Below are 25314 nucleotides of genomic sequence, written 5' to 3' on the forward strand. Positions count from 1 at the left end.
CAAATGCTTATAATGAGAACGTACACAATGAAGCAAAAATTAGGCTTAAAAGAGTTGTAAGTAGTCTCAGTTTATCCAGAGCTCAAAATTAATGTTGTGCCTGTTTTCTAACAGATATGCCAAGTTGGAAGATATAGACAATTGGATTTATGTGGACTCTGCCACATCTGAAATTAAACTTGTAAAAATTCCTGATTATGAATCCAGATATGTCCAAAATGGTACATACACTGTAAAGATTGTGGCTGTCACCGAAGGTAAGTTATTAAATAGGTTTCTTTTCCTTGGTTATATGTATTTAGATTTTATTTTCCAACTTTGGAGACCTCTATTTTGACCTTGTAGAAAGGTCAAATGGGTAAACCTTCACATTTCTACTTCTTTAGTGGATTCAAAGGCATGACTTGATCTGAATAGGAAAACATAGCTAAGATAGGCTATTAGTACCTTCTTCTTAACAGCTGGGAAAGAGAATTCAAACTATGTCCATTATGAGCAGTATAACCAGAGTATACTTTTTTTTTTCCTTATTTTTAAGAATATCCTAGAAAAACCATCACTGGCACTATTGTTATCATGGTCGAAGACGTCAATGACAATTGTCCCACACTGGTCGAGCCAGTGCAGATGATCTGTGATGACGCGAAGTATGTGAATGTGACGGCAGTGGACCTGGACGGACCCCAGAACAGCGCACCTTTCAGTTTCTCTATCATTGACAAACCAGCAGGAATGGCAGAAAGATGGAAAATAGTACACCAAGAAAGTAAGCAAAAGCACGGGGCTACATATTTGAATATTAAACATGATAGAAACCGAAAAGCTTTATAATATCGGGTTTTTTTTCTTTTCATGAATGATATTTCCAACACAGTGTTTTAAAGAAGTTTCTAGGGAGTTCCCTTCGTGGCTTAGTGGTTAACGAACCCGGCTAGCATCTATGAGGATTTGGGTTTGATCCCTGGCCCCACTCAGTGGGTTAGGGATCTGGTGTTGCCATGAGCAATGGTATAGGTCGAAGACACGGCTCAGATTCCACGTTGCTGTGGCTGTGGTGTAGCCTGGCAGATGTAGCTCTTATGGGACCCCTAGTCTGGGAACTTCCATATGCCACTAGTGCGGCCCTAAAAAGCAAAAAAAAGAAAAAAAAGAGTTTATAAAGTGAAGTTTTGAACCTCAGGTGTAGTGTTTTTGATCTGCCTAATAGCAGATACCCTATTTGGGGGGAGAGAAGGGAAATAGAAATCTTAATGTCTTAAAGTAGCTGGATATTCTCCAGATCGCTCTTGAAGTGGTTTGCCTCCAAAGCTGCGGAATACTCTGTCTTTCTAAATAAGCACAGCAATCATATGCCTTCTAAAAATCTTGATGTATGGTTTCGATGATTCCATTAAAAATAGCGTTTATGGAGCACGTACCATGTGCCAGGCACTCTGCAGGCTCGTCATATGCATTAGCACACTTACTCCTTACCCCGTGACATTATTCCCTGTTACAGCTGAGAAAGCTTTGGTGTAACTATAATTAAGTTTGTCCAAAGTCGCAAAGCTGGTATGTGATAGTCTGTACTGTACCAACTCCCCCCCACCCACGCCAGAGGAACAAAAGCATATATATCCGTATCTTAGGACATATCCCCTTGTTGACATGCTCTTTTGAGTTCCTTCAAGGTGGTTTCAAATGCAGAAAATCTATCCAGGAAACTCTTGTTTTAAACAGTTAGTAGTCTTTTCGGAAAAGTTTTCAGAAAAGTTTAAACTATAACACCCAAATGTTTCTTAACATATAAAGCTGTTTTTTTAAGCCTAGCAAATTTTACAGTCATTTTATTTTAAAAGGTTTTGTATCATGTTTGTTCCAATTTACAAATTAAAGACCTGTAACATTTCCAGCTATATTTATAAATTTAATATATTTGGTTTCCTTTTTAGGTATTTCAGTGATATGAATTAACAAAGAAAATTTTCTTCTGATGCCTATGCTCTAAAATTCCAATGAATATAACTTATATCAGACCTGAAATCCTCTTCAGTGGTCCAATACTGAACAAACCAGGAATATTTCAACCTAAAACCCTAAGTCTAAATTAGTAACATAATCACACATTTTGGAGTTACAAAGCTGCTGTATTAATAGGGCTAATTTTCTTAAAAATATTGCAAGTATATAAGTACAATAACATATACAAATGTTTTCTTTATCATACAAAAATATTAAAACTATGTATTTAATTTGCTTAAATATTTTTATACTTAATTCTGAATCTTCTTAGGATATAAACTTAAGTTCCCATTGTGGCTCTGCAATAACAAACCCAAGTAGTATCCGTGAGGACTCAGGTTCAATCCCTGGCCCCAATCAGTGGGTTAAGGATCCAGTGTTACCGTGAGCTTCGGCGTAGGTCACAGATGCAGCTCAGATCCTACATTGCTGTGGCTGTGGTTTAGGCTGGCAGCTGCAGCTCCTATTCCACCCCCAGCCTGGGAACCTCCATATGCCACAGGTGCAGCCTCAAAAAGACAATAAATAAATTAATTAATCTTGTTAGGATACACACTTGCAAAAGATAGTAAACCCCCCAGGTAACTCAGGTTGTCTCCCCTCTAAGGATGACAGTCACCATTCTGATTAATTAATTAATTAATTAAGATCAAGTTTTCAGTGAGCTGGAGATCACGACCTGGTTGGTCTCCTGGCTCACATTGTCTCATTCTGTACTCACAGAAGTCTGGGACTCTCCCCTAGGCCGACTGCTTGGTTGGAGTTCGCCTTTCTTTGACTAAGATATGTAAATGTGTTTGTATTGAACTTGCTGGAATGCTAAGACTTCCTTATTTTATCTAAGAAACACGTGATGTTTGGGAGATGCTAGTCTGGTCTAAGCACTTGACCTAATATTAACAACCCTAGAAGTTTAGTGCTGCTATTGTCGACAGTTTACAGAGGAGGAAACAAAGATGCAGAAAGTTTTATTAACATTCTCAAAGCCAAGGCTAGTTAAGAGCTGGAATTAGGATTTGAACCCAAGCAGTCTGGCTATAGAGTCTCCACTCTCTACCTTTATGTCCTGTTGCCTCTCCAGATACATAGTGGATTTTTTTCTTTCTTTTTTTTTTTTAAACAGCCACACCTGTAGCTTATGTAAGTTCTCAAAGCTATGGGTTAATGAAGCTCCAGCTACCGACCTCTATCACAGCCAGCACTAGGTCTAAACCGCATCTGTGACCTATGCTGCAGCTTGTGGCAACGCCAGATCCTTAACCCACCAAGCGAGGGTGGGGATCAAAGCCACATCCTTACAGACACTATGTCAGGTTCTTAACCCTCTGAGCCCACTGGATTTTCTATCTAAAAAGAAAGATGTTTGAATTTGATAGGCTCTTGAATTTTTTTCCTAGCCTTAGAAACATAAAACCCTTGGGGATATACGTACATGTTGGAGTGTTATAACAAGAAGTCACCAAGGTTATACTTTATGTATCTAGATAGTTTAAAGAGACAGGATTCTCCCACCTAGGCTTTTTTCTCCTTGGTTATATAATATGGTGATCGACCAACTATCATGATAAAAAATAGATCCTACCTATTTTTATTTGAGAAAATTTCAAAGTACAGAAAGTTCTAGGCTAATAAGGCAGACACTCTTATAACTACCGCCCAAAATTAAAAGCATCTTAACAATTTGTTGTTTATAGAGTTCCATCATGGCTCAGTAGTTAACAAATCTGACTAGCATCCATGAGGACGCAGGTTCCATCCCTGACCTTGCTCAGTGGGTTAAGGAGCCAGCGTTGCAGTGAGCTGTCGTGTAGGTTGCAGACACGGCTTGGATCCTTACTCATGTGAAAACTGGTCATTATTTTTATTCATGTTGAAAGAAAAATTTTTAAATCATCATCATCGGTTATGTTTTTAAAAAAGAAGATAAAAAAAAGGTCATTTGCACAACATTTTCTGTGTAGTATTTTTAGCAAAAATGTGTGACCTGAATCCAGTCATGAGAAGACAATTGAACAAATTCAAACTGTGGAGCATCCTTTAAAATAAGTGGCCTTCAAAAAGGTCAAGGTCTTGAAAGGCCAAGAGGAAGTTGGACTATGGTAGATTATTAATAGAGACAAGGATGACAGCTAAATGCAAGGCATAATTTTTGATTGGATGTAGGATCAAAAAAAAAAAAAACAGAGAGTAAGAGAGAGAACTCTAATAAAATAGGCATTTTCACTACAATTGGAAAGTTTGAATGTGTTTTATGTATTTGATAGTATTATATCAATAATAAATTTCTTGAGAGGGCTAAAGTCCCTTGGTCTTAGGAGGAATATGCTGAAGAATGTCATGAGACCTGCAGCTTACCTGGAAAATAGTTCAGGAGGAAAAAAGTGTGTTTGTAGAGAGAAAATGTTATAAAGTGTGGGCAATTCATGAAGAGTATATCAATATTCATCATAATCATCTTTCAAAGTTTTCTATAGATTTGAAATGTTTCAAAGTTTAAAATACTCAGTGTTGGGAACAAAAAGGTGTGTCCAAACCTGATCCTTTGCTATTTACCTTCATGTTTGGAGTGTCTGGCCAGAATTCATCAAGCATACAGTGTGAATTCAAAAGAGAAGTTATGGAAGAGTAAAACTTCCTTGGTAAATTAGTGGTTACCAGTGGGGAGGGGCAGGAATAGGGGTAGGGATTAAGAAGTACAATCTACGATGTATAAAATAAATGAGCTATAAGGATATATTATACAGCACAGGGCCTAAAGCCAATATTTTATAATAACTAGAAATGGAGTATAACCTTTAAAAAGTGTGAATCCCTGCAACTTATATAATATTATACATCAGCTATATCCCAATAATTTTTTCAAAAAGAATGTTTCTATGATTTAATCTTGTCCCTTCCTTGGTAATGACTCATTTTTATTTCTTTTATTTTCTTGTTCCTTGTAGGTACCAGTGTACTATTACAGCAAAACGAACAAAAGGCTGGGAGGAATCAAATTCGCTTCTCGATTTCAGATAGTCAGGGCTTCAGTTGCCCTGAAAAGCAGATCCTTGACCTCACGGTGTGTAAGTGTGTGGAAGGCAGAAGTTGTGCAGAAAGGCGATCTTGGTCTGACTCCTACGTTGGCCTGGGGCCTGCAGCAATTGCACTCATAATTTTGGCCCTTCTGCTCTTGCTACGTAAGTATTTAAAAGCTATGCTCTGTAAGTCAGAAAGAGAAAGACAAATACCATATGATATCACTTATATGTGGAATCTAAAATATGGCACAAATGAACTGATCTACAAAATAGAAACAGACTCACTGACATAGAGATTACCAAGCGGGAGAGTGGGAGGGACTGGGAGTTTGAGGTTAGTAGATGCCAACTATTACATTCAGAATGGATTAACAATGAGCTCCTACTGTATAGCACAAGGAACTATATCCAGTCTCTTGGGATAGACCATGAAGGACGATAATATAAGAAAAGGAGTGTATATTTATGTATGACTGGGTCACTCCACTGTGCAGCAGAAATTGATTTACACAATGTTGTAAATCAACTATACTTCAGTTTTTTTAAAAAAAAGAACACATAACTAAAAAAAGAAAAAAGCTACGCTTTAGCTCTTTTATTAATTTTAGTGCCTTTTTAGGTTTTTTTGGGGGGGTGGGTTTGGTTTTGTTTGGTTTTTAGTATTTTGTTCCTTATAGGAGTCATTGATTCCTTTAGTTTTTCTCTAATCACACTAGAATGCTGTTGAGGCTGAGTAAGGGAAACAACTGATCATTGATAAATTATCAAATTGTTGAGGCATTCTTCAAAATTTTGTTTTATAGAAATGAATCATTTCCTGATTTACATAACCCAAAGTTATTGTGCATGTTCTTCAACAATCTTTTTTTTTTTTTGTCTTTTTAGGGCCACACCAATGCCATATGGAGGTTCCCAGGCTAGGGGTCAAATCAGAGCTGTACCTGCTGGCCTACACCACACCCACAGCAACACGGGATCTTTAACCCACTGATCGAGGCTGGGGATCGAACCTGCATCCTCATGGATACTAGTCGGATTCATTTCTGCTGTGCCACGACAGGAACTCCCAACCTTTTAGTTTTTTAGTCTAAACCTTGTCAGCGTCCCTATTTTGATAGGGTCTGTGAGGGAGGGAGGGATGTCATCCGTTTTTCCAGGCCCAGGGCCTGGAGCAGTGCCTTGTGCAGAGAATGCTCTCAGAAAAGATTTGTGGCATGAATTTAGGTTATGGGTACAAGATTATTTTACACACTCATCTTATTCCCATCAATCCTTGCTTTGCACCTTCAGCTCATCAGAGCTTCACCTCCTCACCCTCTGCTTGGCTGCCCCCGCACCTGCAGCAACAGGACCCAGACCCTCTGAGCACTTGCATGCTTCCCAACAATGACAGCCAGTCCTACCCTCCTTGCATGCCCCCCAGTGACCTTGGGTTTCCTCTCATGGGGGAACAGAAGCCTGCAGCCTGGGGTCATGTGGAACCACTCCCTGGGGCAGAGGAATGCCTCCAAGGCAGCCTCAGCTATTTCAATGTCAGAAAAGGAGCTTGTCCCTGGTGGCCTAGCAGTTAAGAGTCAGCGTTGTCACTGCCCTGGCAAGGGTCCGATCCCTGGCCTGGGAACTTCCACATGCATTGGGTGCAGACCAAAAAAAAAGAAGCTTGTTGGAGTTCATGTGGTGGCTCAGTGGGTCAAGAACCTGACTGGTATCCATGAGGATGCGGGTTTGATCCCTGGCCTCTCTCAGTGGATTAAGGATCCAGCATTGCCTCAAGCTGCAGTGTAGGTCACAGATGTGGCTCAGATCCGGCATTGCTATGGCTGTGACATAGGCTGCACCTGCAGCTCCGATTTGACCCCTAGCCTGGGAACTTCCATATGCTGCAAGTGCAGCCCTAAAAAAGAAAAAAAAAAAAGGGCTTGTTAAAGCCATTAGTAGATATCCAATTGAATGCACAGCATTCAAAAGTTACCATCACCTCGATTTAATGGGTAAAAATACAGACATAATGGTAAATGACTTGACTTACTAAGTTTATAAGTAGGTAGATGATATCTTTTATCTGGAGATTCCTTGTGCTGCGTTCTCATCTCAGACTTCCTAGAGCCTAGTGTGGTACTTAGCACATGGCAGACACTTGATAAACATTTGTTGAATTACCCCTGGTTGATTTCAGTCTTTTCATTACGTACAGTAACTGTAGTTACGATTACATAAAAAGGATTCTGTGGAGTAGTCAGTTTACAATTGGAAGCTAATTTGGGGTGGACTTCTTGCAGATGTGGTTAATTCTCTACTGATCAAGCAACCAGTGTTTGTCCTGATATTAAATTCTCTACTTCCTCCTGGAGGTGGAATAAAATGGAAAGAGCTCGAAATTTTATCAAATTCTGAAATGTTCTATGTATCCTAAGGGTTTTAAATGTAGAGCCATTTTAGAAAATAGTACTTAGGTCATTTCTAGGTTACCTGGAACCTCAGTGAGTCATGCTGTCTGCCAAATTCTACTCTGGGGTAAAGTGGTGACGTATTATAGAAGTTCCAGTGTTCTAGAATATTTAACTAAAGTTTGTCTACTCTTAGGAACTTTTGATTTTTTTAACATATATATATGTATGTATTTTAGATGGTGAATTTTTTCACATTAAAAATCAAAGTGGTTTAGAAAAACAAAACTTTGAGCCATCATTTGGTTTTGATGGTTTGAATACTGTCGAATCCAGCCTTGGTGTCCCACTTGGCGACCACAGTCTTTGCAATGGACAAGGCCTCTGAGTCTGTAAGCCTCCTTCATGCTGCTTTTTGTCTTCGGTATAACTCACCCAAAACAAGCTTGGTGAAGTTGGATCAAGAGAAGAAGAAAAAAACAGAAGAATAGGGCTGTAAATAAGTGAAGTCTGAACTCCAGAAGCGATATCGCAAATTCCAAAATTTTACAACCTAAATTTAGAAATCTGTCCAGACTAACCTTCTTTGTACTCAACTTTGTTTCTCTGCAGTTGTGCCGCTGCTTCTGCTGACATGCCATTGCGGCGAGGGCGCCAAAGGCTTTACCCCTATCCCTGGTACGATAGAGATGTTGCATCCTTGGAACAACGAAGGGGCGCCCCCTGAAGACAAGGTCAGATAATCAGATATCAGTGCAGCATGTCTTCCTTTCTGCTTTTAAGGGGTCTTGGGGAGTGAGTCTAATATCTTAGGTCATGAGAGAGTAAAGCAGTCACTACAAATTTCATTCACATGCCTTCAATAATCACCAGGTTCGGACAACAGCATCTTTTGCGTTTGTTGCCAGGGTGGAGTTGAGGTGGTTGTGCCCCATTATGACAGATCCTGCATTACAGAGAATGTAGAAGGGTCAGGTAGTGACACCAGAAATGGCAAGCAGGTTAAAGAGAGCAAGAGTGTGCAGGGATTGAGGTAGAAGTGTTTGTCCCAATATTAAATGCTGTCTTTCACAGCCAATTGCTTCTCCATTTCCCTTGCATGTAACACACAGGTCCAGCAGAGGTGCATCCACAACCCCCGTGACAGGTGTAAAGTGTTGCAAAATTGCCCGTCCCATACCTACTTAATAGCCATCTCCCATCATCTCTCTATTGCATCTTCACCCGGTATCTCTCATCACCACCTGCTATGAGTGTCCTATCTAATAGGATATGATTTAGTGTCAAGTGTCAGAAAACTCAGAGTAACAGTGGCTTAAATATAAACACTGGTGCAGGACCAGCGTGATGCTTCCTCAACAACATGGCCCAGCATCTCCTTTCTCAGCTGTTCCTCCGTGGAGGAGATCCCCTCTCCTGCTCTCCTCTGGCTCCAGACACTAGCCTCCATCCCCACATTCCAGCCCGCAAATTGGAGAAAAGTGAAGAATCACTTCTTTTGTTTTTTTAGTTTTAACAGATTTTGTTTTATTGGCTATAAAACAATACATTGGCTACACAATATTACATAATGTAGTTAATAATTTTTCTCTTAATGGAAATTTAGATTGTTTTCCTATTGGAGAGTTTGTTTGGAGATTCTAGCGGGGGAGCACAGCTAGTCATGTGCCCTTGACCAAAGAACAGTCCTCTATTGGAGAAGGACCAGTAGATCAAGTGCACAGCTTTGGGAGGGATGCACATGGAGCTGTGAGGGAGGAAGGGGACACCCACCTAGCCAGTCAGATCAGCCACATCAACCCTGATGATCAGTGGGTGACAGATGTTGCAGCCAGAGCTCCCTCACATCCAAGAACCACCTTCTTTTTTTTAATGTTTTTATTATGGTTGATTTACAATGTTCTGTCGATTTCTGCTATACAGCAAAGTGACCCAGTCATACATATATATATATATATATATTCTTTTTTTCACATTATCCTCCATCGTGTTCCATCACGAGTGACTAGATGTAGTTCCCTGTGCTGCACAGCAGGGTCTCATTGCTTATCCAGTCCAAATGCAACATTTTGTATCTACTAACCCCAAACTCCCAGTCCATCCTACTCCTTTCCCTTCCCCCTTGGCAACCACAATTCTGTTCTCCATGCCCATGAGGTTTTTTTTTTTTTCTATAGGGTGGTTCATTTGTGCCATATATCAGATTCCAGGTATAAGTAATGTCATATGGTATTTGTCTTTCTTTTTCTGCAGAACCCTCCACCATTTCTCCTTGCAGTCACATTAACCAGAACTTAGAATGTTACACCTAGCATCAGCAGAGGCCTGAAAAGACAGTCTTTATTTGGGGAAGCCATGTTTCCAGCCAGAAAAACCAAATAAGGGTCCTATAACCATAAAAGAAGGCATCAAACTCCAGAGGAAAGTTGCAATGCCCTTGGTGCCCAGAGGGTAAATGAGCTGAGACAGTATTTAGTTTTCTGTTTTCTCCTTGGGTTACCTACTAATAAAACAAGAAGGTTCAGCAGAGATCTTCAGAAGACTCAAATAAATCAGCTATATTTTAATAAAAATTTTTTAAAAATTAAAATTAAAAAAGAAGACTCAAATTGAACAAACAAAACAAGTTGCCCTCATCTGCCTCATTTGTGGAGTTAGATAAATCCTTCCCGTTCTGTGCTCACTTAGCTCAGCTCCTCCCAGCTGTCCTGACCATCCATGACTCAACTCGATTTGCTCTCACAGGTGGTGGTCCCACTCCTGGGAGCGGATCACAGAGATGGTGTCGCAGCAGGCGGCGGAGTTGCAGGTATGATGAGCAAAGAGGCCACTGTGAAAGGAAGCAGCTCCGCCTCCTTTACCAAAGGGCAGCATGAGCTCTCTGAGATGGACAGCCGATGGGAGGAGCACAGAAGCCTTCTCTCCGGTGGGGCCACCCAGGTTACAGGGACCACAGGAGCTGTGGTGAGCACAGAAACCATGAGGACCACAAGAGCCACAGGGGCTTCCAGAGAAATGGCTGGAGCTCAAGCAGCTGCGGTGGCAGTGAACGAGGAATTCTTACGAACTTATTTCACTGAGGTAAGCATTGGTTTTTATGTATGGGGGGAAAACATATATATGTGAATGGGATATTATTCAGGTAATCACTGCCTTGGATCTAAGCAGGACTTAGTTCCTTTTTGAAAGAGAACGCTCACAGGCAGTGAAGAAGGAGAGATGGGACCATTGAATCAGTCAGCTCAGTTATGTAAAGAAAACAAAACGACCCCACAATCTTACTCCTCGCAGAGGCTTCTTTTCCATATTCTTTTTTTTGCCAGTTGGTGGTACAGCTCTGCTGTGCTCCGTGTGGCCCTCGTTCCAAGGTGCAGACCAAAAAGGCAGGCTGGGCCCGGGAAGCTCCTGTTCTTGGGGTGCAAGGAACAGCAGTACAGAACCCTCAAAGTGGTTGCCTTTTCCCACTCACATTTCATTGGCCAGAGCGAGTCACATGACCAAGCTGCTGCCAGTGAGGCAGAAAGTGCAATTTCCTGGGATGGATCATGATGAAAAGTACTATTATAAAAAAATAAAAATAAAAAAATAAAAAAAAAGAACAGGGGGAGTTCCCATTGTGGCACAAGGGAAACGAATCCGACAAGGAACCATGAGGTTGCAGGTTCGATCCCTGTCCTCGCTCAGTGGGTTAAGGATCCAGCATTGTCATGAGCTGTGGTGTAGGTTGCAGACGTGGCTCGGATCCAGAGTTGCTGTGGCTGTGGCGTAGGCCGGTGGCTACAGCTCCAATTCGACCCCTAGCCTGGGACTTCCATGTGCTACGGGTGCAGCCCTAAAAAGAAAAAAAGACCCCCAAAAAAGAGCATATATATATGACGAGTCACTTTGCTGTACAGCAGAAATTGGCACAACATTGTAAATCAACTATATTTTAACAGAAAATAAAAGATGCAATCTATTGCATCCACTTAAATTTTGTCCTCTGAAAGAGGGTACTCTTTCACTGCTGAGGTGGTTCACAAAAAATTAGGAGAGTTGCAGGAAAGATGAACAGGCTCAGTCAGGGAGCTCATGCCTAGAATCAAGAGTGAGGAGCCTTTATTGAGAGCAAGGCCACGCCTGGTGATGGGATTCCGAGCAGCCAGTTCGTTTCTGTGCCCTCCTCTCTGCACGACTGCTTTCCCACCTTCTGCTCCCTCCTACACTCCTTTCTTTCCTGCTGTCTGCCTGCCCCCAGGTATTAGCTGGTCCCTTTTCCGTCTCTCGGCCAGGCTCCATTCTGGTGCTGTTAGTTTTATTTCAATACATTTTTCCCTTTCTGCTCTAGTCCTGCACGAATCAGTCTTGCTGATGCATGTGTGCACAGCTTTTAATTTGAAAGTCATTTCAAACTCATCAGAAAATTTGCAAGAAGTTTCCAACTCCCATTATACTCTTTACCAGATTACCCAAATATTAACATTTTGCTACATTTGCTTTTTGCTTTCTCTCTTCTGTCTTACACGCACAGGCACATCCTCTTACGTCTCCACAGCACAGAGATTTAACAGAGACACATTCTGTATTCCAGTTTAACCAATTATCCCAATACTATCTTTCATAGTCATTGTCCTTCCTGTCTAGGACCCAGTTCAGGACACTCCTTTCCATTTAGTTGTCATGACACTTTCGTCTCCTTCCATCTGAAACTGTCTTCTCTACCTTTTTTTTTCTCTTTTTTTTCTTTCCTTCTTCTTCTTTTTTTTTTTTTTTTTGGTCTTTTTGGGGCCGCACCCATGCCATATCCAAGTTCCCAGGCTAGGGGTCGAATCAGAGCTACAGCTGCCAGCCTATGTCACAGCCACAGCAACTCGGGATTCGAGCTGTGGCTGTGACCTACACTATAGCTCGTGGCAATACCAGATCCTTAACCCACTGAGCAAGACCGGGAATCAAACCCTCATCTTCATGGATACTAGTTGGGTTTGTTACCGCTGAGCCACGACAGGAACTCCTCCTCTGCCTTTTCAATTTTCATGATGTTAATATTAGTTTAAGACTATAGGCCAGTCCTGGTGTAGGATGTCCTTAAATGTGTGTTTCCCTAATGGTTCCTTGTAACTAGACTTGAGGTTATGCCTTTGGGGCAGGAATCTAGAGGCTTGTTCTTAAATGCTGTGCGTCACTCATTGTACACTTGTTTTGTTTCCGGTTTAGAAAGTTGCCTCTTACACTGAGGAAGATGACATTCACATAGCCAAAGACTGCCTGCTGGTCTATTCTCAGGAAGAAACTGAATCTCTCCAGGGTTCCATTGGCTGTTGCAGTTTTATTGAAGGAGAGCTGGATGACCGCTTCTTAGATGACTTAGGATTGAAATTCAAGACTCTTGCTGAAGTTTGTTTGGGTCAAAAAATAGAGATGGATGCAGAAATGGAGCAGAGGCCAAAAGCTGTGAGAGAAACCAGTGGGCAGGCACCTTCCGGTTCACTTTATGAGCAAACCAGGGTTAATTCCGAGAATGCTTATTCCTCTGGTAGCAGCTTCCAAGTTCCCAAACCTTTGCCTGAAGTAAACACAGAGAAACTAACTCAGGAAATAATCACTGAAAAGTCTGTATCTTCCAGGCAGGGTCAAACAATAGCCGCACCACTTTCTGATCCATTGGCTTCTGGCAACATGATAGTGACAGAAACGTCCTATGCCACGGGCTCCACTCTGCCACCAAGCACTGTGATCCTGGGCCCCAACCAGTCTCAGGGCCTGATCGTGACGGAGCGGGTCTATGCCCCAGCTTCCTCCTTGCTAGATCAGCAGTACGCCAGTGAGGGTCACGTGGTGGTCACCGAGAGAGTGATCCAGCCTGATGGGGGCACATCTGGCCCTCTGGAAGGCCCTGGGCATCTCCCGGATGCCCACTATGTCATGGTGAGGGAGAGAGAGCGCTTCCTTACCCCCAGCTCCAGCCTGCAACCCCCGATGGCTGTGCCTAGTGTAGCCATAGGACAGAACATGACAGTGACAGAAAGAGTGCTAAGCCCCGCCTCCACTCTGCAGTCTAGCTACCAGATTCCCACTGAAACCTCTGTAACTACCAAAAAGACTGTGGTCTCTGGAACCAGAGTCCCAGGCCCTCTGCCCAACTTGGGCTTCGAGGAGCCTGGTCATTCTAATCATACCATAACCGCATCTTCCACCAAAGTCACCAAGCATAGCACCATCCAGCATGCTTACTCCTAATCAGCCGTCGGCCACACTCTGACCCAGAGTGTAGCTAGCAGCGTTGATTTCTGATTTCCTGTTTTCAAAGGACCTGGTTTTCATAACCCTCACAAACATTTAAAGCACATAATACCTTAGGCTTAAACTTCTTCTCAGTCACTAAAATGCAGAGAACCTTACTGTCTCCTCTCTAGGAGTGCAATTCAGAAATGCCCCAGGACTGGCTGAGGGCATGATGGTGATGCTGTGCCTTTGGTGCCTTTTAGTGACTTGTGGCCAAACCATATTCACAAAGCAAGTTAAATAGAGCAAATCTGGCTTCTGAGAATGTATCAAAGTACTGGAATTCCTCAGTGACTCAGTGGGTTAAGGATCCAGTGTTGTCACTGCCATGGCACAGGTTTGATCTCTGGCCCAGGAACTTCCACAGCCAAAAAAAAAAAAAAAAAGAATTTATCGACTGAATAGTTCATGAGCCATCCAGTAGAGCCACCCACAGCACTGAGTGGGCCGCTTTGCCTACCTCATTGTCATTTAACATTACTCTTCTAGCCCATACTTCCCTATACCTAGGAAATTATCAACAATTCATTTATCCAAAGATACATAACACAGTCCAAGTAACCAGTTCTGTTTGTTTGGTTTCCTTAAGCCAAGAGCCCCTTCAGTTCATGTAAGGTTAATTTAATTTAATTTAATTTTTTTTTTTTTTTTTTTTTTTGTCTTGTCTTTTTAGGGCCTCAACCACAGCATATAGAAGTTCCCAGGCTAGGGGCCAATCAGAGCTGTAGCCACTGGCCTACACCACAGCCACAGCAAAGTGGGATCCAAGCCGTGTCTGCGACTTACACCACAGCTCATGGAGACACTGGATCCTTAACCCACTGAGCGAGGCCAGGGATCGAACCCACAGCCTCATGGATGCTCATCTGGTTCATTAACCACTGAGCTACGATGGGAATTCCAGCAATTGAATTTTAGAACACTAACATGGTAAGAACACACATTGTGTGGTTCTGTGCATGTAACTGTGTGTGAGTGTATGTGTGTCCATACATGTGACTCTGAGCATGTGTGTGTGTGTGTGTGTGTGTGTGTGTGTGTGTTGTATGACCTTCAAAATAGCATTATACCTTCCCTTTGTCTCTCAATAATCATGAAAATATTAAGTACTTCAAATTCAGTGGAATAATCCAGGGCAAAACTCATAAATATAGTTTATTTTTTATAGTAATAATATACTATTTTTAAAAAAACCCTCAGGACACATTATCTTCTAATTTAGTACAGCTATATTAACTATGAACACTGTGGTTAAAAAACTGTGCCTATTCCCCTGCTATTTATCCTCAGTGCCGACTATGGGTGTGCCAAATCAATATTTGTAGAATTAAACTGAATTTCAGAAGCCATTCCCTTTTAACTAGAATTGAAAAAAAAATATTGAAAGACCCTGTAATTTTTATAATTATGAGTTTAAAATTATGATTTATCCCATGTCTCAAAAGTCATTGGCTAGCTGGTCATAGCTTACTCCCTGAGTATTAAATACTATATAACTAACCTGAATTTGAACAGCAGCTTGCCTTTCTTTTTGAAAAGGGATTCAGGTGTTTGACAATAAACAGAGGGAATTCTTATTGCCCCTTGAAGAAAGAATCCATTTCAGGTTTCAAAGTGCATATCAGTAGTAATTTATATATTCTCCACCACAAAATAATTTCCAGAAATTTGAAAGGCAGTAATTTAGTGAATGTTCAAGATATTTTGCTAGGAAAAATGAATCTCTAAAAATTCATTTTGTAGCACAGTTTTAAAAATATTGTTGACTTGAATTATGCATAAGCAAACAATGTATACTTTTTTTACTCACTGATTTGTATAAATAAAAGGCAGATATTTTTAGACACTGTTAAGTCTGTGGCCAAAATGGAGGTCATTGCTCTGTACTCTAAATTTTTTACTCTACTTAATGATTGTTGTTGCTTTTTTTTTTTTTTTTTTTTTTTGGCATAGACTTAGTAGTTATTTTTTGCCAAGTCTGCAACAGGAATAGCAATACTACATGAAAATGTGAATATGACCTACGTACTCCAAACAAAACTTGGGTCTTCAACGTCCTCCTCCGGCAGGCTGGAAAAACCTAACCTGTCTCCTGAATATAAAGTCATCACATTTTCTAAATGTTCTTTATACCAGAAAGGGTGACTTGTGTTAGTTTTTACATTTGTTCCTCGGGAGAAACATTGTATTTGTATGTGTTACCATCAAAATATTTAAATAAAAAGGTGACCTTTTGAGCAGTGCTTTGCCCAGATTTTTTATTGCCCCATCCTATTTTACAAGGAATGTTGCTGGTGGTCAAGGAGGAAACAACCTTCTGAAGGTAGGTGTTTGTTGGACTTCGGTATTTTAATTAGAACTGCCTGCATCCAGCTCAGCCAGCCTCCGCAGAAGAACGCATTTTCCTTCCAAAGTGGGGTAGAATGCAAGAAGGCCCTGTTACGTTTTCGTTCCAGACTAGTAATGAACAGTTCTTAAATATACATATGTCCCAGAATGAAAAACTATCTGTTCTCTGAAATGCAGATTTAACGGGACACTGTGTGGCTCTTTGCCAAGTCTGGCAACATTTTTCTAGGGAAATTTGCCCGCAGAGTAACAGTGGAAGAACGTGTGGATGTAGCTGAAGGAGGCTGGCACATCTGACCCCAAGAGATGGGATCATTCAACCATTGCTGAGAGGCTGTTTTAGTTGATTGTTACAGTTTACAAGGGAAAAAGATCAGAATCTCTGCCTAGTGTCACATTAATAAATCTTTCACAACATGGGTATGTCTAGAGGTTCTCTAAGAAAAGTCAGAAAGAGAAAGGCAAAGACCACACAAAATCACTTATATGAGGAATCTAAAATATGGCACAAATGAACCTATCTACAGAATAGAAACAGACTCACAGACATAGAGTGGTTGCCAAGGGGGAGGGGGAGGGAGTGGGTTGGACTAGGAGTTAGTAGATGCAAACTATTACATTTACATAAATAAGCTATGAGGTCCTACTATACAGCATAGGGAACGATATCCAGTCTCTTGGGATAGACCATGATGGAGGATAATGTGAGAAAAAGAATGGATATGTATGTATGACTGGGTCATTTTGCTGTACAGCAGAAATTGACACAACATTGTAAATGAACTATACTTTAATAATAAAAAAGTTTGAAGACATCCTAAGGCATGAAGACTGTTCTACTTCTGTGACCCCAATGCTCCCACCCCACATGGTACATGAGAGCAAGTCTTGATTAACATCATGAATCACTTCAGATCACATTCTAATCACTGCAACATCAAAATTTATGCTATAAGATGTTGCTTATCAAGGATCACCCAGAAATGAGGTGTTTCAGCTAACAACTGTCAGATGATCAAATCTTACCTCTGTAATAGCCCAGAATTTCACTGTTAGTTTAGTTCAGATCCTCAATATCATTATTGATGTTTTGTCTACTTTTTCCATTAATTGCTGAGAGAGGAATGTTCAACTGATTGTGGTTTAATTCGCTCTCTGTTTGCTTCTTGTATTTTGAAACTTGTTATTCCTGCTTGTTAGGTCCAAATACATTTAGCAATATTGTGTCTTTCCAAAGAATTGACCCTTTTATCCTGCAATGTCTGTCTCTGGTTATATTCTTAGTCTTGAAATCTGCTTCGCTTATGATTAATGTCACCAAGCCAGCCCTCTTATGTTTACTGTTCGCATGGTTATATCTTTTTGATGCTTTTATTCGCAACCTGTCTGTGCTTTTATAGTGTATGTTTCTCATAAATATCAGTTAGGCCTTGGTTTCTTACCCATTTTAACAATTTCTGACTTTAAATGGAAAGTTTTAATCTATTTACAGCAGCTATTCATAGGGATGAGTTTAAATCTACCATCTTGGTATTTGTTTTCTCTTGGTCCAATCTCTTTTTATTTCTCTGCTCTTTCTTTTCTGCCTTCCTTTGTGTGTTTGCCTGTTCTAGAATTCCGCTTGTAGCTCTTCCACTGATTTTTTTTTTAGGTCCATGGCATATGGAGGTTCCCAGGCTAAAGGCTGAATCAGAGCTGTAGCTGCTGGCCTACACCACAGCCACAGCAAGACAGGATCCAAGCCACGTCTGTGACCTACACCACAGCTTATGGCAGTGCTGGATCATTAACCCACCGAGTGAGGCCTGGGATCCTCATGGATGCTAGTCTGATTCGTTTCCACTGAGCCACGATGGGAACTCCTCTTCCACTGACTTTTTACAATACTTCCTCATGTTTATTTTTTTCACTGATTGCTCTTGCGGAACTCTAATTAAAAACAAAATCTTCTGGAATCCCCACTGTTGCACAGTGATTTAGGAATCCTACTACAGTAGCTTGGGTTATTGCAGAGGTTCAGGTTTGATCCCTGGCCCAGTGCAGTGGGTTAAGGATCCAGTGTTGCTGCAGCTGTGGTGAAGGTCATAGCTGCAGCTCGGATTCAGTCCCTAGTCTGGGAACTTCCATATGCCATGGGTGCAGCCATTAAAAAAAAAAAAAAAAAAAAAAAAAATCCTGCCAACCTAGAGAAACTCTCACAAAAGTACAAGAGAAAGAGAACAGATTTATTATTGAATAAGCTTTAAGCCAGAACATGATGTGTATCACAGGCAACCCAAAAAGAAATTGCAAAGAGAGAAATAAATCTCATCTCTTTAAGTAGCAAGTCAGACACAACCAATTACATGCCTGTTGACAAGAGAAACAACAACTTGTCCACAAACAGGACTTGTCAGCATGGCTTTCTTACATGACTCATCTTAAATTCACCTGGTAATTGACGTGGCCATTGTGTTTGTTGATTGCTTTATCCAAAGAAATAAAATTTCTAGTATCTACAACAGGTGGCTAGTGAAAGATTTGGAGCTAGCCACTCATGGAAAGGGGGAGCTACAAGTGCTTTCTTCTTTGAGCTTGAAAGAGATGGTTCCTATGTCCTTAAGACGTCCTTAAGACATCCCTGCTTGTAAAGCTGGCAAAAGACGCATTTAGTTTTAAAAAGATGGATACACCATCTGAAAGGGATAGAGAAAGAATTAACAGTTACAAGTTTTCCAAAGTAGAGGAAGGGATAAAGGGAGGGAAAGTTTCTCTTTTTGCGCCAGGAAAAATTCTGTTTTTTTCTCTTTTTTAAGATTTCAACTTGCCCTTGAGATTCTAGGGCTACATTCTATGCGGTGAGCAGCCATCAACTGAAAAGCACAAACAGACCGTCTCTATCATTGTGGAAAGTTTGTTTTATATTTGTTTGTTTGGTTGGTTGGTTGGTTTTACAGCATAGCTCTAGAAATTACAGTATGCATCTTTAATTTCTTGTAGTTTACCTTCAAATATTCTACTACTCCACAATGTACATAAACCTTGGACTTTCTTTGTGGATCTTGCTGTGTCACTGACCTTGATACGCCCCGTTGGCTCTCATGCATTATTGGCGTGAGTATTCTGAAACTCTATCAAGCCCATTTGTGAGTGGAAATAGACGAGCTACAGAGGCTCCACCAATCCATGAGCCAAGTTGAGAAAATGAGATGAGGGGTGATGTGTACCTCTTACAAATCCAGATAGCCGTGGGCCGAAGATTCCCCATGTCCCCTTCATGTCACTCTCTGCCCTTTCTCACTGGCTCTAATCTATGGCTGCTTCCCCAGACATCCTTGTCATCTGGCCTTGACTTGGCCACTGGGAGGCATTGGCTGAGGTTGCAAGAAAGAGAGAAATAAAGTCAGGGCATTTCCTCCCGTCTCCTTCTTCCAGCACTTTCTAGGCATCTCGCTCCACACAGCAACACCATTTCTGAGTTGAGAACCCACTCTTCCTCCCTCTGCACCTGGAGGCCTGTGGGTGTTGACTGTCCCCTCCTCAAACATTGCCCAACTTGGGATCCTAGACCATCCTATTCGGATTCTCCCATCTGCCTCACCTTTTGCATTCGATCCATTAAACCTTCCTCACTTTCATCTGCTTCCCTGGGGACACTCACTGACATTCAGCTGCTAAACAATGGCTCATGTTTAAAGTCATAAAAACCCCCTTTAAAAAATTCTGTTGGGAGTTCCCATCGTGGCTTATTGGCAATAAATCTGACTAGAATCCATGAGGATGCAAGTCCAATCCCTGGCCTCGCTCAGTGGGTTAAGGATCCAGCGTTGCTGTGTGCAGGTTGGATCCCACATTGCTGTGGCTATGGTGTAGGCTGGCAGCTGCAGCTCTGATTCCACCCTTAGCCTGAGAAACTCCATATGCCACGAGCATGGCCATAAAAAGCAAAAAAAAAAAAAAAAAAAAAAAAAAAAAATTAAAAATAAAATAAAAAATTCTGTTGTGTTAGTCTGCTTGGGTTGCCATGACAAAGCTCTCAGACTGGGGGTTTAAACAACAGACCTTTATTTTTTCATACATCTAGAGGCCAGAAGCCTGATGTCAAGGTGTCAGCAGGGTTGGTTTCTTCCCAGGCCTCCTTCCTTGGCTTGTCAACGGCCCTCTTCTCCCTTATCTTCACCTGCCTCTCCCTCTGTATGTGTCTACATCCATATTTCCCCTTCTTATAAGGATGCCAGTCATGGTGAATTAGGGCCCAGCCCCATGACCTTATTTTAACTTAACTACCTCTGTAAAGACTTTAGCTCCAGTGGTTCCCATCAGGGCTCAGTGGTTAACGAACCCAACTAGTATCCATGAGGATGTGGGTTCAATCCCTTGCCTCACCCGGTGGGTTAAGGATCCAGTGTTGCCCTGAGCTGTGGTGTAGGATGCTGCTCCGATCCCATGTTGCTGTGGCTGTGGTGTAGGCCAGCAGCTATAGCTCTGATTCAACCCCTAGCCTGGGAATCTCCATATGTTGTGCATGCGGCCCTGAAAAAAAGGCAAAAGCAAAAAAACACTTTAGTTCCAAATATTGTCACCTTCCAAGGTAATAGGAGTTGGGATTTCAACAGATGAACTTTGAGGGAACAGAACTCAGCCCGTAACACCTAGTAAACAAACAGACTTGGCTTGAAAATCTGTACTATTTTTTCCCATGAAAGTCATGCATTTCCTCAAACAACTCTTTGGTGAATAATTAACACAAATTGCTGGAAACCGTAACACAATGTAAACCTGAGTTGAAAGTAGCCTGAATGAAGAGACTGCAGAGTCGCTATGGAGCCTTTAGCCACAACCAGAGGCAATAACACCAAAGCATGTATGTGGTTGTACAATTTCCAAAGGAAGGGTCTAAGATCATCGATGGCAGCCAACACCCCAGCTAGGTGGCCTTGGATGCAGGCTTCACACAGCTTTTCTGTTTCCTCAGAGGCTCTGCAACCCGAACTCCACAAACAACTCTTCCACTAAGCGAGGGGAAGACTGATCATTCTTGCCTGTGGAACTAATTCTAAGGAGTGTATTTTTGTTTTTGTTTTTGTTTTGCTTTTTAGGGCCACACCCCCCGGCATATGGAAGTTCCCAGGCTAGGGGCCCAATTGGAGCTGTAGCCGCTGGCCTACACCACAGCCACAGCAACTCAGGATCCGAGCCACATCTTCGACCTACACCACAGCTCATGGCAACACCAGAGACTTAACCCAATGGGTGAAGCCAGGGATCGAACCCGAAACCTGATGCTTCCTAGTCGGACTCGTTTCCACTGAGCCACGCGACGGGAACGTAAGGAGTGTTTTTTGCTTACTTGCTTCTGAGGCTTTTGTACTTAGCTCAGTGGCCTTTCCTGCTTTCTTTTGTAGTCTAAATTTAGGTCCATGCAAATTATTTCCTTCTTCCCTTCTAGTTTTAAAAAATATTTATATAAAGACCTTAACGTATGGTGATCTGCTTCTTCGTTATGACTTCTATTGTGATGTCTGCGAGATAATTCATTTCAAAACCACTTCATTGTAAGATGTGTGATAAACATGTGTACATGTTAATTCTAATTTGTTTCCTGGGAGTGGTTGGTGTTTGAAGAATTCTTTTTTTTTTTTCTTTTCTTCTCTTTTTGGGGCCATACCTGTGGCATATAGAAGTTCCTGAGCTAGGGGTTGAATGGAAGCTACAGCTGCCAGCCTACACCACAGCCACAGCAATGCTAGATCCGAGCTGCATCTGTGACCTACACCGCAGGATACTTAACCCACTGAGCAAGGCCAGGGATTGAACCCACAGCCTCATGGATACTAGTCAGGTTCTTAACCCACTGAGCCACAAAAAGAACGTCAGTGTTTGAAGATTTTTAATCAGAAATGCCCACTCGGATTACTTAGCCCTTCAAATGTCATTTCCAAAATCCACACTGGAAGATTTGCTCATTAGCATGAGGGACAGATGTAATGGTTAAATGGTCAAACGAGTGGTTTTGAGACTGGTGATTGTTTAGGCACTGGGTGTACCGTTCCCATCCAACAGGAAGGTCCATGAACGTGGCATGAGAATAAGGCAACCCCGCCGGTCCCATAGTTCCTGCAGCACCAGAACCTCACCTGTGCCATGTGCTTCTACTCCCAGGAGATTCCTGCCGGCTGACGGACCACAATACTGGCTCGTCCTGGCATCTGAACATGATGGTGCCTGCCTCAGAATGGACCTTGCATCGACTGCTGGTCAGAAGTGACTCGGGCTGAGAGCAGAAAGGCCCTGAGCTACAAAATCATGTTGAATGACTTTCTGGACCTGCCTGTTAATAAATATTTGTACATTTTGTAGACTTGGTTTAATATTTGCTTGTTTTGTCATAAACCACTGGTATAGCCTCCCCCCCCCATATCTCTAACTAGCAGAAATGATCAATATTTAATTTTTTTTAAGTTGTCATTTGCTAGCCAGAATGTCTACTGAATTTATCGTTTTCTGGAAGATGTCCTGGCTAGGTTCAACTCCTTCTTTCTTTCACTCCCATTTCCACATTTTTAAAGTGTTACTAAAATATTTTCTTGCATTATACATACTTCGTTGGAGGGGAGGGGAAGGCAAAATACAGATAAAAGATGAAAAAACAAACTATTTTCTATATTTCTCTAATTGCTTTGTGTGTGTAAATCTTGTTTCTTATCCCCATCCTCATCAGGAGTTGAGGTCACTGAAAACAGGAATGGGCCTCTTTGGTCTGTATCCTCTCGTGATACACTCAAACAAGACAATTGAAAATTTGGAAAATCCAACAAAATATTCATATTGATTTCCTAAACCTATGTGTGATCAATGATGTCAGTGTCTCACCTGTCTGTCCTTCATTTAATTTGCAACCACTAAAGTGCAGCATCACAAACCCACTTTTGTCCTCAACAGAATTTTTTTTTTTTTAGGGCCACACACTTGGCACATGGAGGTTCCCAGGCTCGGGGTCCAATTGGAGCTATAGCTGCCAACCTACGCCACAGCCAAAGCAATGCCAGATCCAAGCTGCCTTTTCAACCTACCCACAGCTCACGGCAACACCAGAGCCTTAACCCACTGAGTCAGGCCAGGGATCGAACCCGAAACCTCATGGTTCCTAGTTGGATTCATTTCCACAGTGCCACGACGGAAACTCCAAATTTTTTTTTTTTTTTAATCTTATGGCTGCACCCAGGCATATGGAAGTTCCCCAGGCCGGGAATTGAACCTGCACCTCCACAGTGGCTAGGAGCTAGTGTAGTCAGATCCTTAACCCACTGCGTCATGGCAGGACCTCCATCATCAGAAAGTCATAATCAGTGAATTCTGAGAAGGGCCTGAAGGGTTCTGAGAGAAAGAGAACTAGGGAGGTTTTAGTGCATAATGGGAACTACTTTTAATGACTCAACATTTCTTCTGTTTATTTCAGAGTTTCTTTATATATTCTGGTTGCTTGGATTGCCAAGAGATTTTACTCACTGTATTAAAGATTTGTTTCCTTATTCTGTCCTCTTACCCAAGGCTGACATCAGGATGGAACCCAGAAGTCCCACTTCCCATATCAACTGCTTTCAGCTTCTTGCAGCAGAAAGTTTGGTTTCACAACCCTCTGAGTTAGACCCTGCTGCAGTCTTCGCGAGCTTTGTCATTCCCAGCCCCTCCAAGGTCCATGCTTACCGTCACCCCATTTTTACACGGCCTTTTTCTCTTCGGGAAAATATTGGGGTGAGGAAGGAAAAACAGTCTTTGGGGTACTGCTCTGAAAAAGTTGAGGAAATGCACAAAATATAAACATCATAAATACTTCTAAATAGACTTTTGTTAGAATGAAGCCCAAGTTGAGTTGGCTTACAGCAAACTATGTGTACATTCACCTCGTAGTAATTGACATGTTTTTCTGTTTGGAGATCCTCTGGACCATAGAAAGAGGTGGAATAACAGAAGCACATTTCTCCTGGGCATGTCCCAAAACCATCGCCTTTGAACTAAATGTGTGTCATATGCTTCGGGCCACAAGATGGCACTATGCATGCAGCAAAAGAAGGCAAAGTCCAAGTATCAAAACTAAAAGAAAAAAATTAAGCAATTTAACAAGGGCATAAGCAAGGCAAACTCACAAAGGCTAATATCTGCCTTTGCTACCTGTGCTCCTCCCAGATAAAGTGTGATATGCTTCAGGAGTGCCTGAGGAAAGAAGCCCAGATTATGAAAGGCTGATAAAATCTGTACAGCTCCTTCTGTGGTGAAATACAAAATGTCTTTCTCAAGGTCAGTCATGAGACTTTGATTCTATTAAAAATGCTGCCCTTTCGAGGAGGGATTGACCAACAAATTTACAAATAACACAATCATCCTGGTGTGGACTAATTTACCAATAGATATTGATTTTTTCTGCAAAGCAAGATGCAATGAAACTAACATTTGTTGCCTTCTCACTATGGGCAGAGCCTCTTTTAGTGACTTTAAAGTTTATTCAAAGGTAAGACCCAGCCTCTGCCCCTCAGGGGTTGACACAGTAGTGGTCATTGTAGTTACAAACATCTTCTGAAAACCAAGACAGCCCAGTAATAAACAAGATGTCAAAGATAGCACCAAGGCTGCTTGAAGAAATTAATTCCTCCATGAACTTGGGGATGGGAATATCTAAGGGGCTTCTTAGAGAAGCGGGCTTTTCATGAAAAGTAAAGATTAAGTCAGCAGGGATCAGCTTAATGCTCACCTCACAGAGCCGAGGGTGGCTAGTGTTTGAGAAATGACATGCAGAGGACACGGCAGAAAGTAGGGATACAGGGGGAGGTTAAGTCCTCAGCCCCAGACTCGATGCAGTTAAGAGCCACAGGAAACTTCTAAGCAGGACAATCTTATGAGCAGAGTTTAGAACGAGCCCTTGGGGTGTGGTGGGGGATGGGTTGCAGGTGGGAAATACTAAAGAAGAGGGCGGGGGAAAGTTGAAAATAACCCCAACCCATGTGAACATTAAATATTAACCTTTTTTTCCCTCTGACGTTCATTGATTTTTCCATGTATTCTGGAGCCTCTTTCCTCGGTGTAAATTTTAAATGTTATGTCAACAAGGTCACTGAACAAACAGAGAGGCCAGATATAATTATAGCCAAAATGTTTCCCTAAACAAAATTGGGAGACCGGCACTTGACAGAAGATTATTTTCCCGATGGATGAATTCATTTATATACCAAGTCTTATGGAGTTAAGCAACCAAAACAAAACCGAGTAATTAAGGAATCTCTTACATTTAAAAATAATAAAAGTTCTTGAAATTAGAC

At 41.7% G+C, this 25314-nt stretch overlaps 1 protein-coding gene and 1 long non-coding RNA gene across 2 annotated transcripts in view; both read left to right on the top strand.

Moving 5' to 3' along the window:
* Positions 1 to 15912, top strand: part of DSG2 (desmoglein 2) — a 54093-nt gene extending 38181 nt beyond the window's left edge. Inside the window, exons 10-15 of the mRNA XM_003356392.5 lie at positions 115 to 257; positions 539 to 766; positions 4947 to 5180; positions 8021 to 8142; positions 10154 to 10489; positions 12605 to 15912. Coding sequence (XP_003356440.1) covers positions 115 to 257; positions 539 to 766; positions 4947 to 5180; positions 8021 to 8142; positions 10154 to 10489; positions 12605 to 13627 — 2086 coding nt within the window. The 3' untranslated portion in view covers positions 13628 to 15912. The remainder of the gene's footprint in view (positions 1 to 114; positions 258 to 538; positions 767 to 4946; positions 5181 to 8020; positions 8143 to 10153; positions 10490 to 12604) is intronic.
* Positions 15913 to 20786: 4874 nt separating this feature from the next.
* On the top strand, positions 20787 to 22361 carry LOC146402790 (uncharacterized). The gene is made up of 2 exons (XR_014808655.1): positions 20787 to 21328; positions 22163 to 22361. It is a non-coding gene; the product is annotated as an uncharacterized LOC146402790 (long non-coding RNA).
* Positions 22362 to 25314: the final 2953 nt, after the last annotated feature.

This window comes from Sus scrofa, chromosome 6 (genome assembly GCF_054392235.1).
Source record: "Sus scrofa isolate SSC_HxYL_T2T_F1_AM1 chromosome 6, Sscrofa_HxYL_maternal_Yorkshire_Landrace_v2.0, whole genome shotgun sequence".
In the NCBI taxonomy this organism is placed as follows: Eukaryota; Metazoa; Chordata; class Mammalia; order Artiodactyla; family Suidae; genus Sus; species Sus scrofa.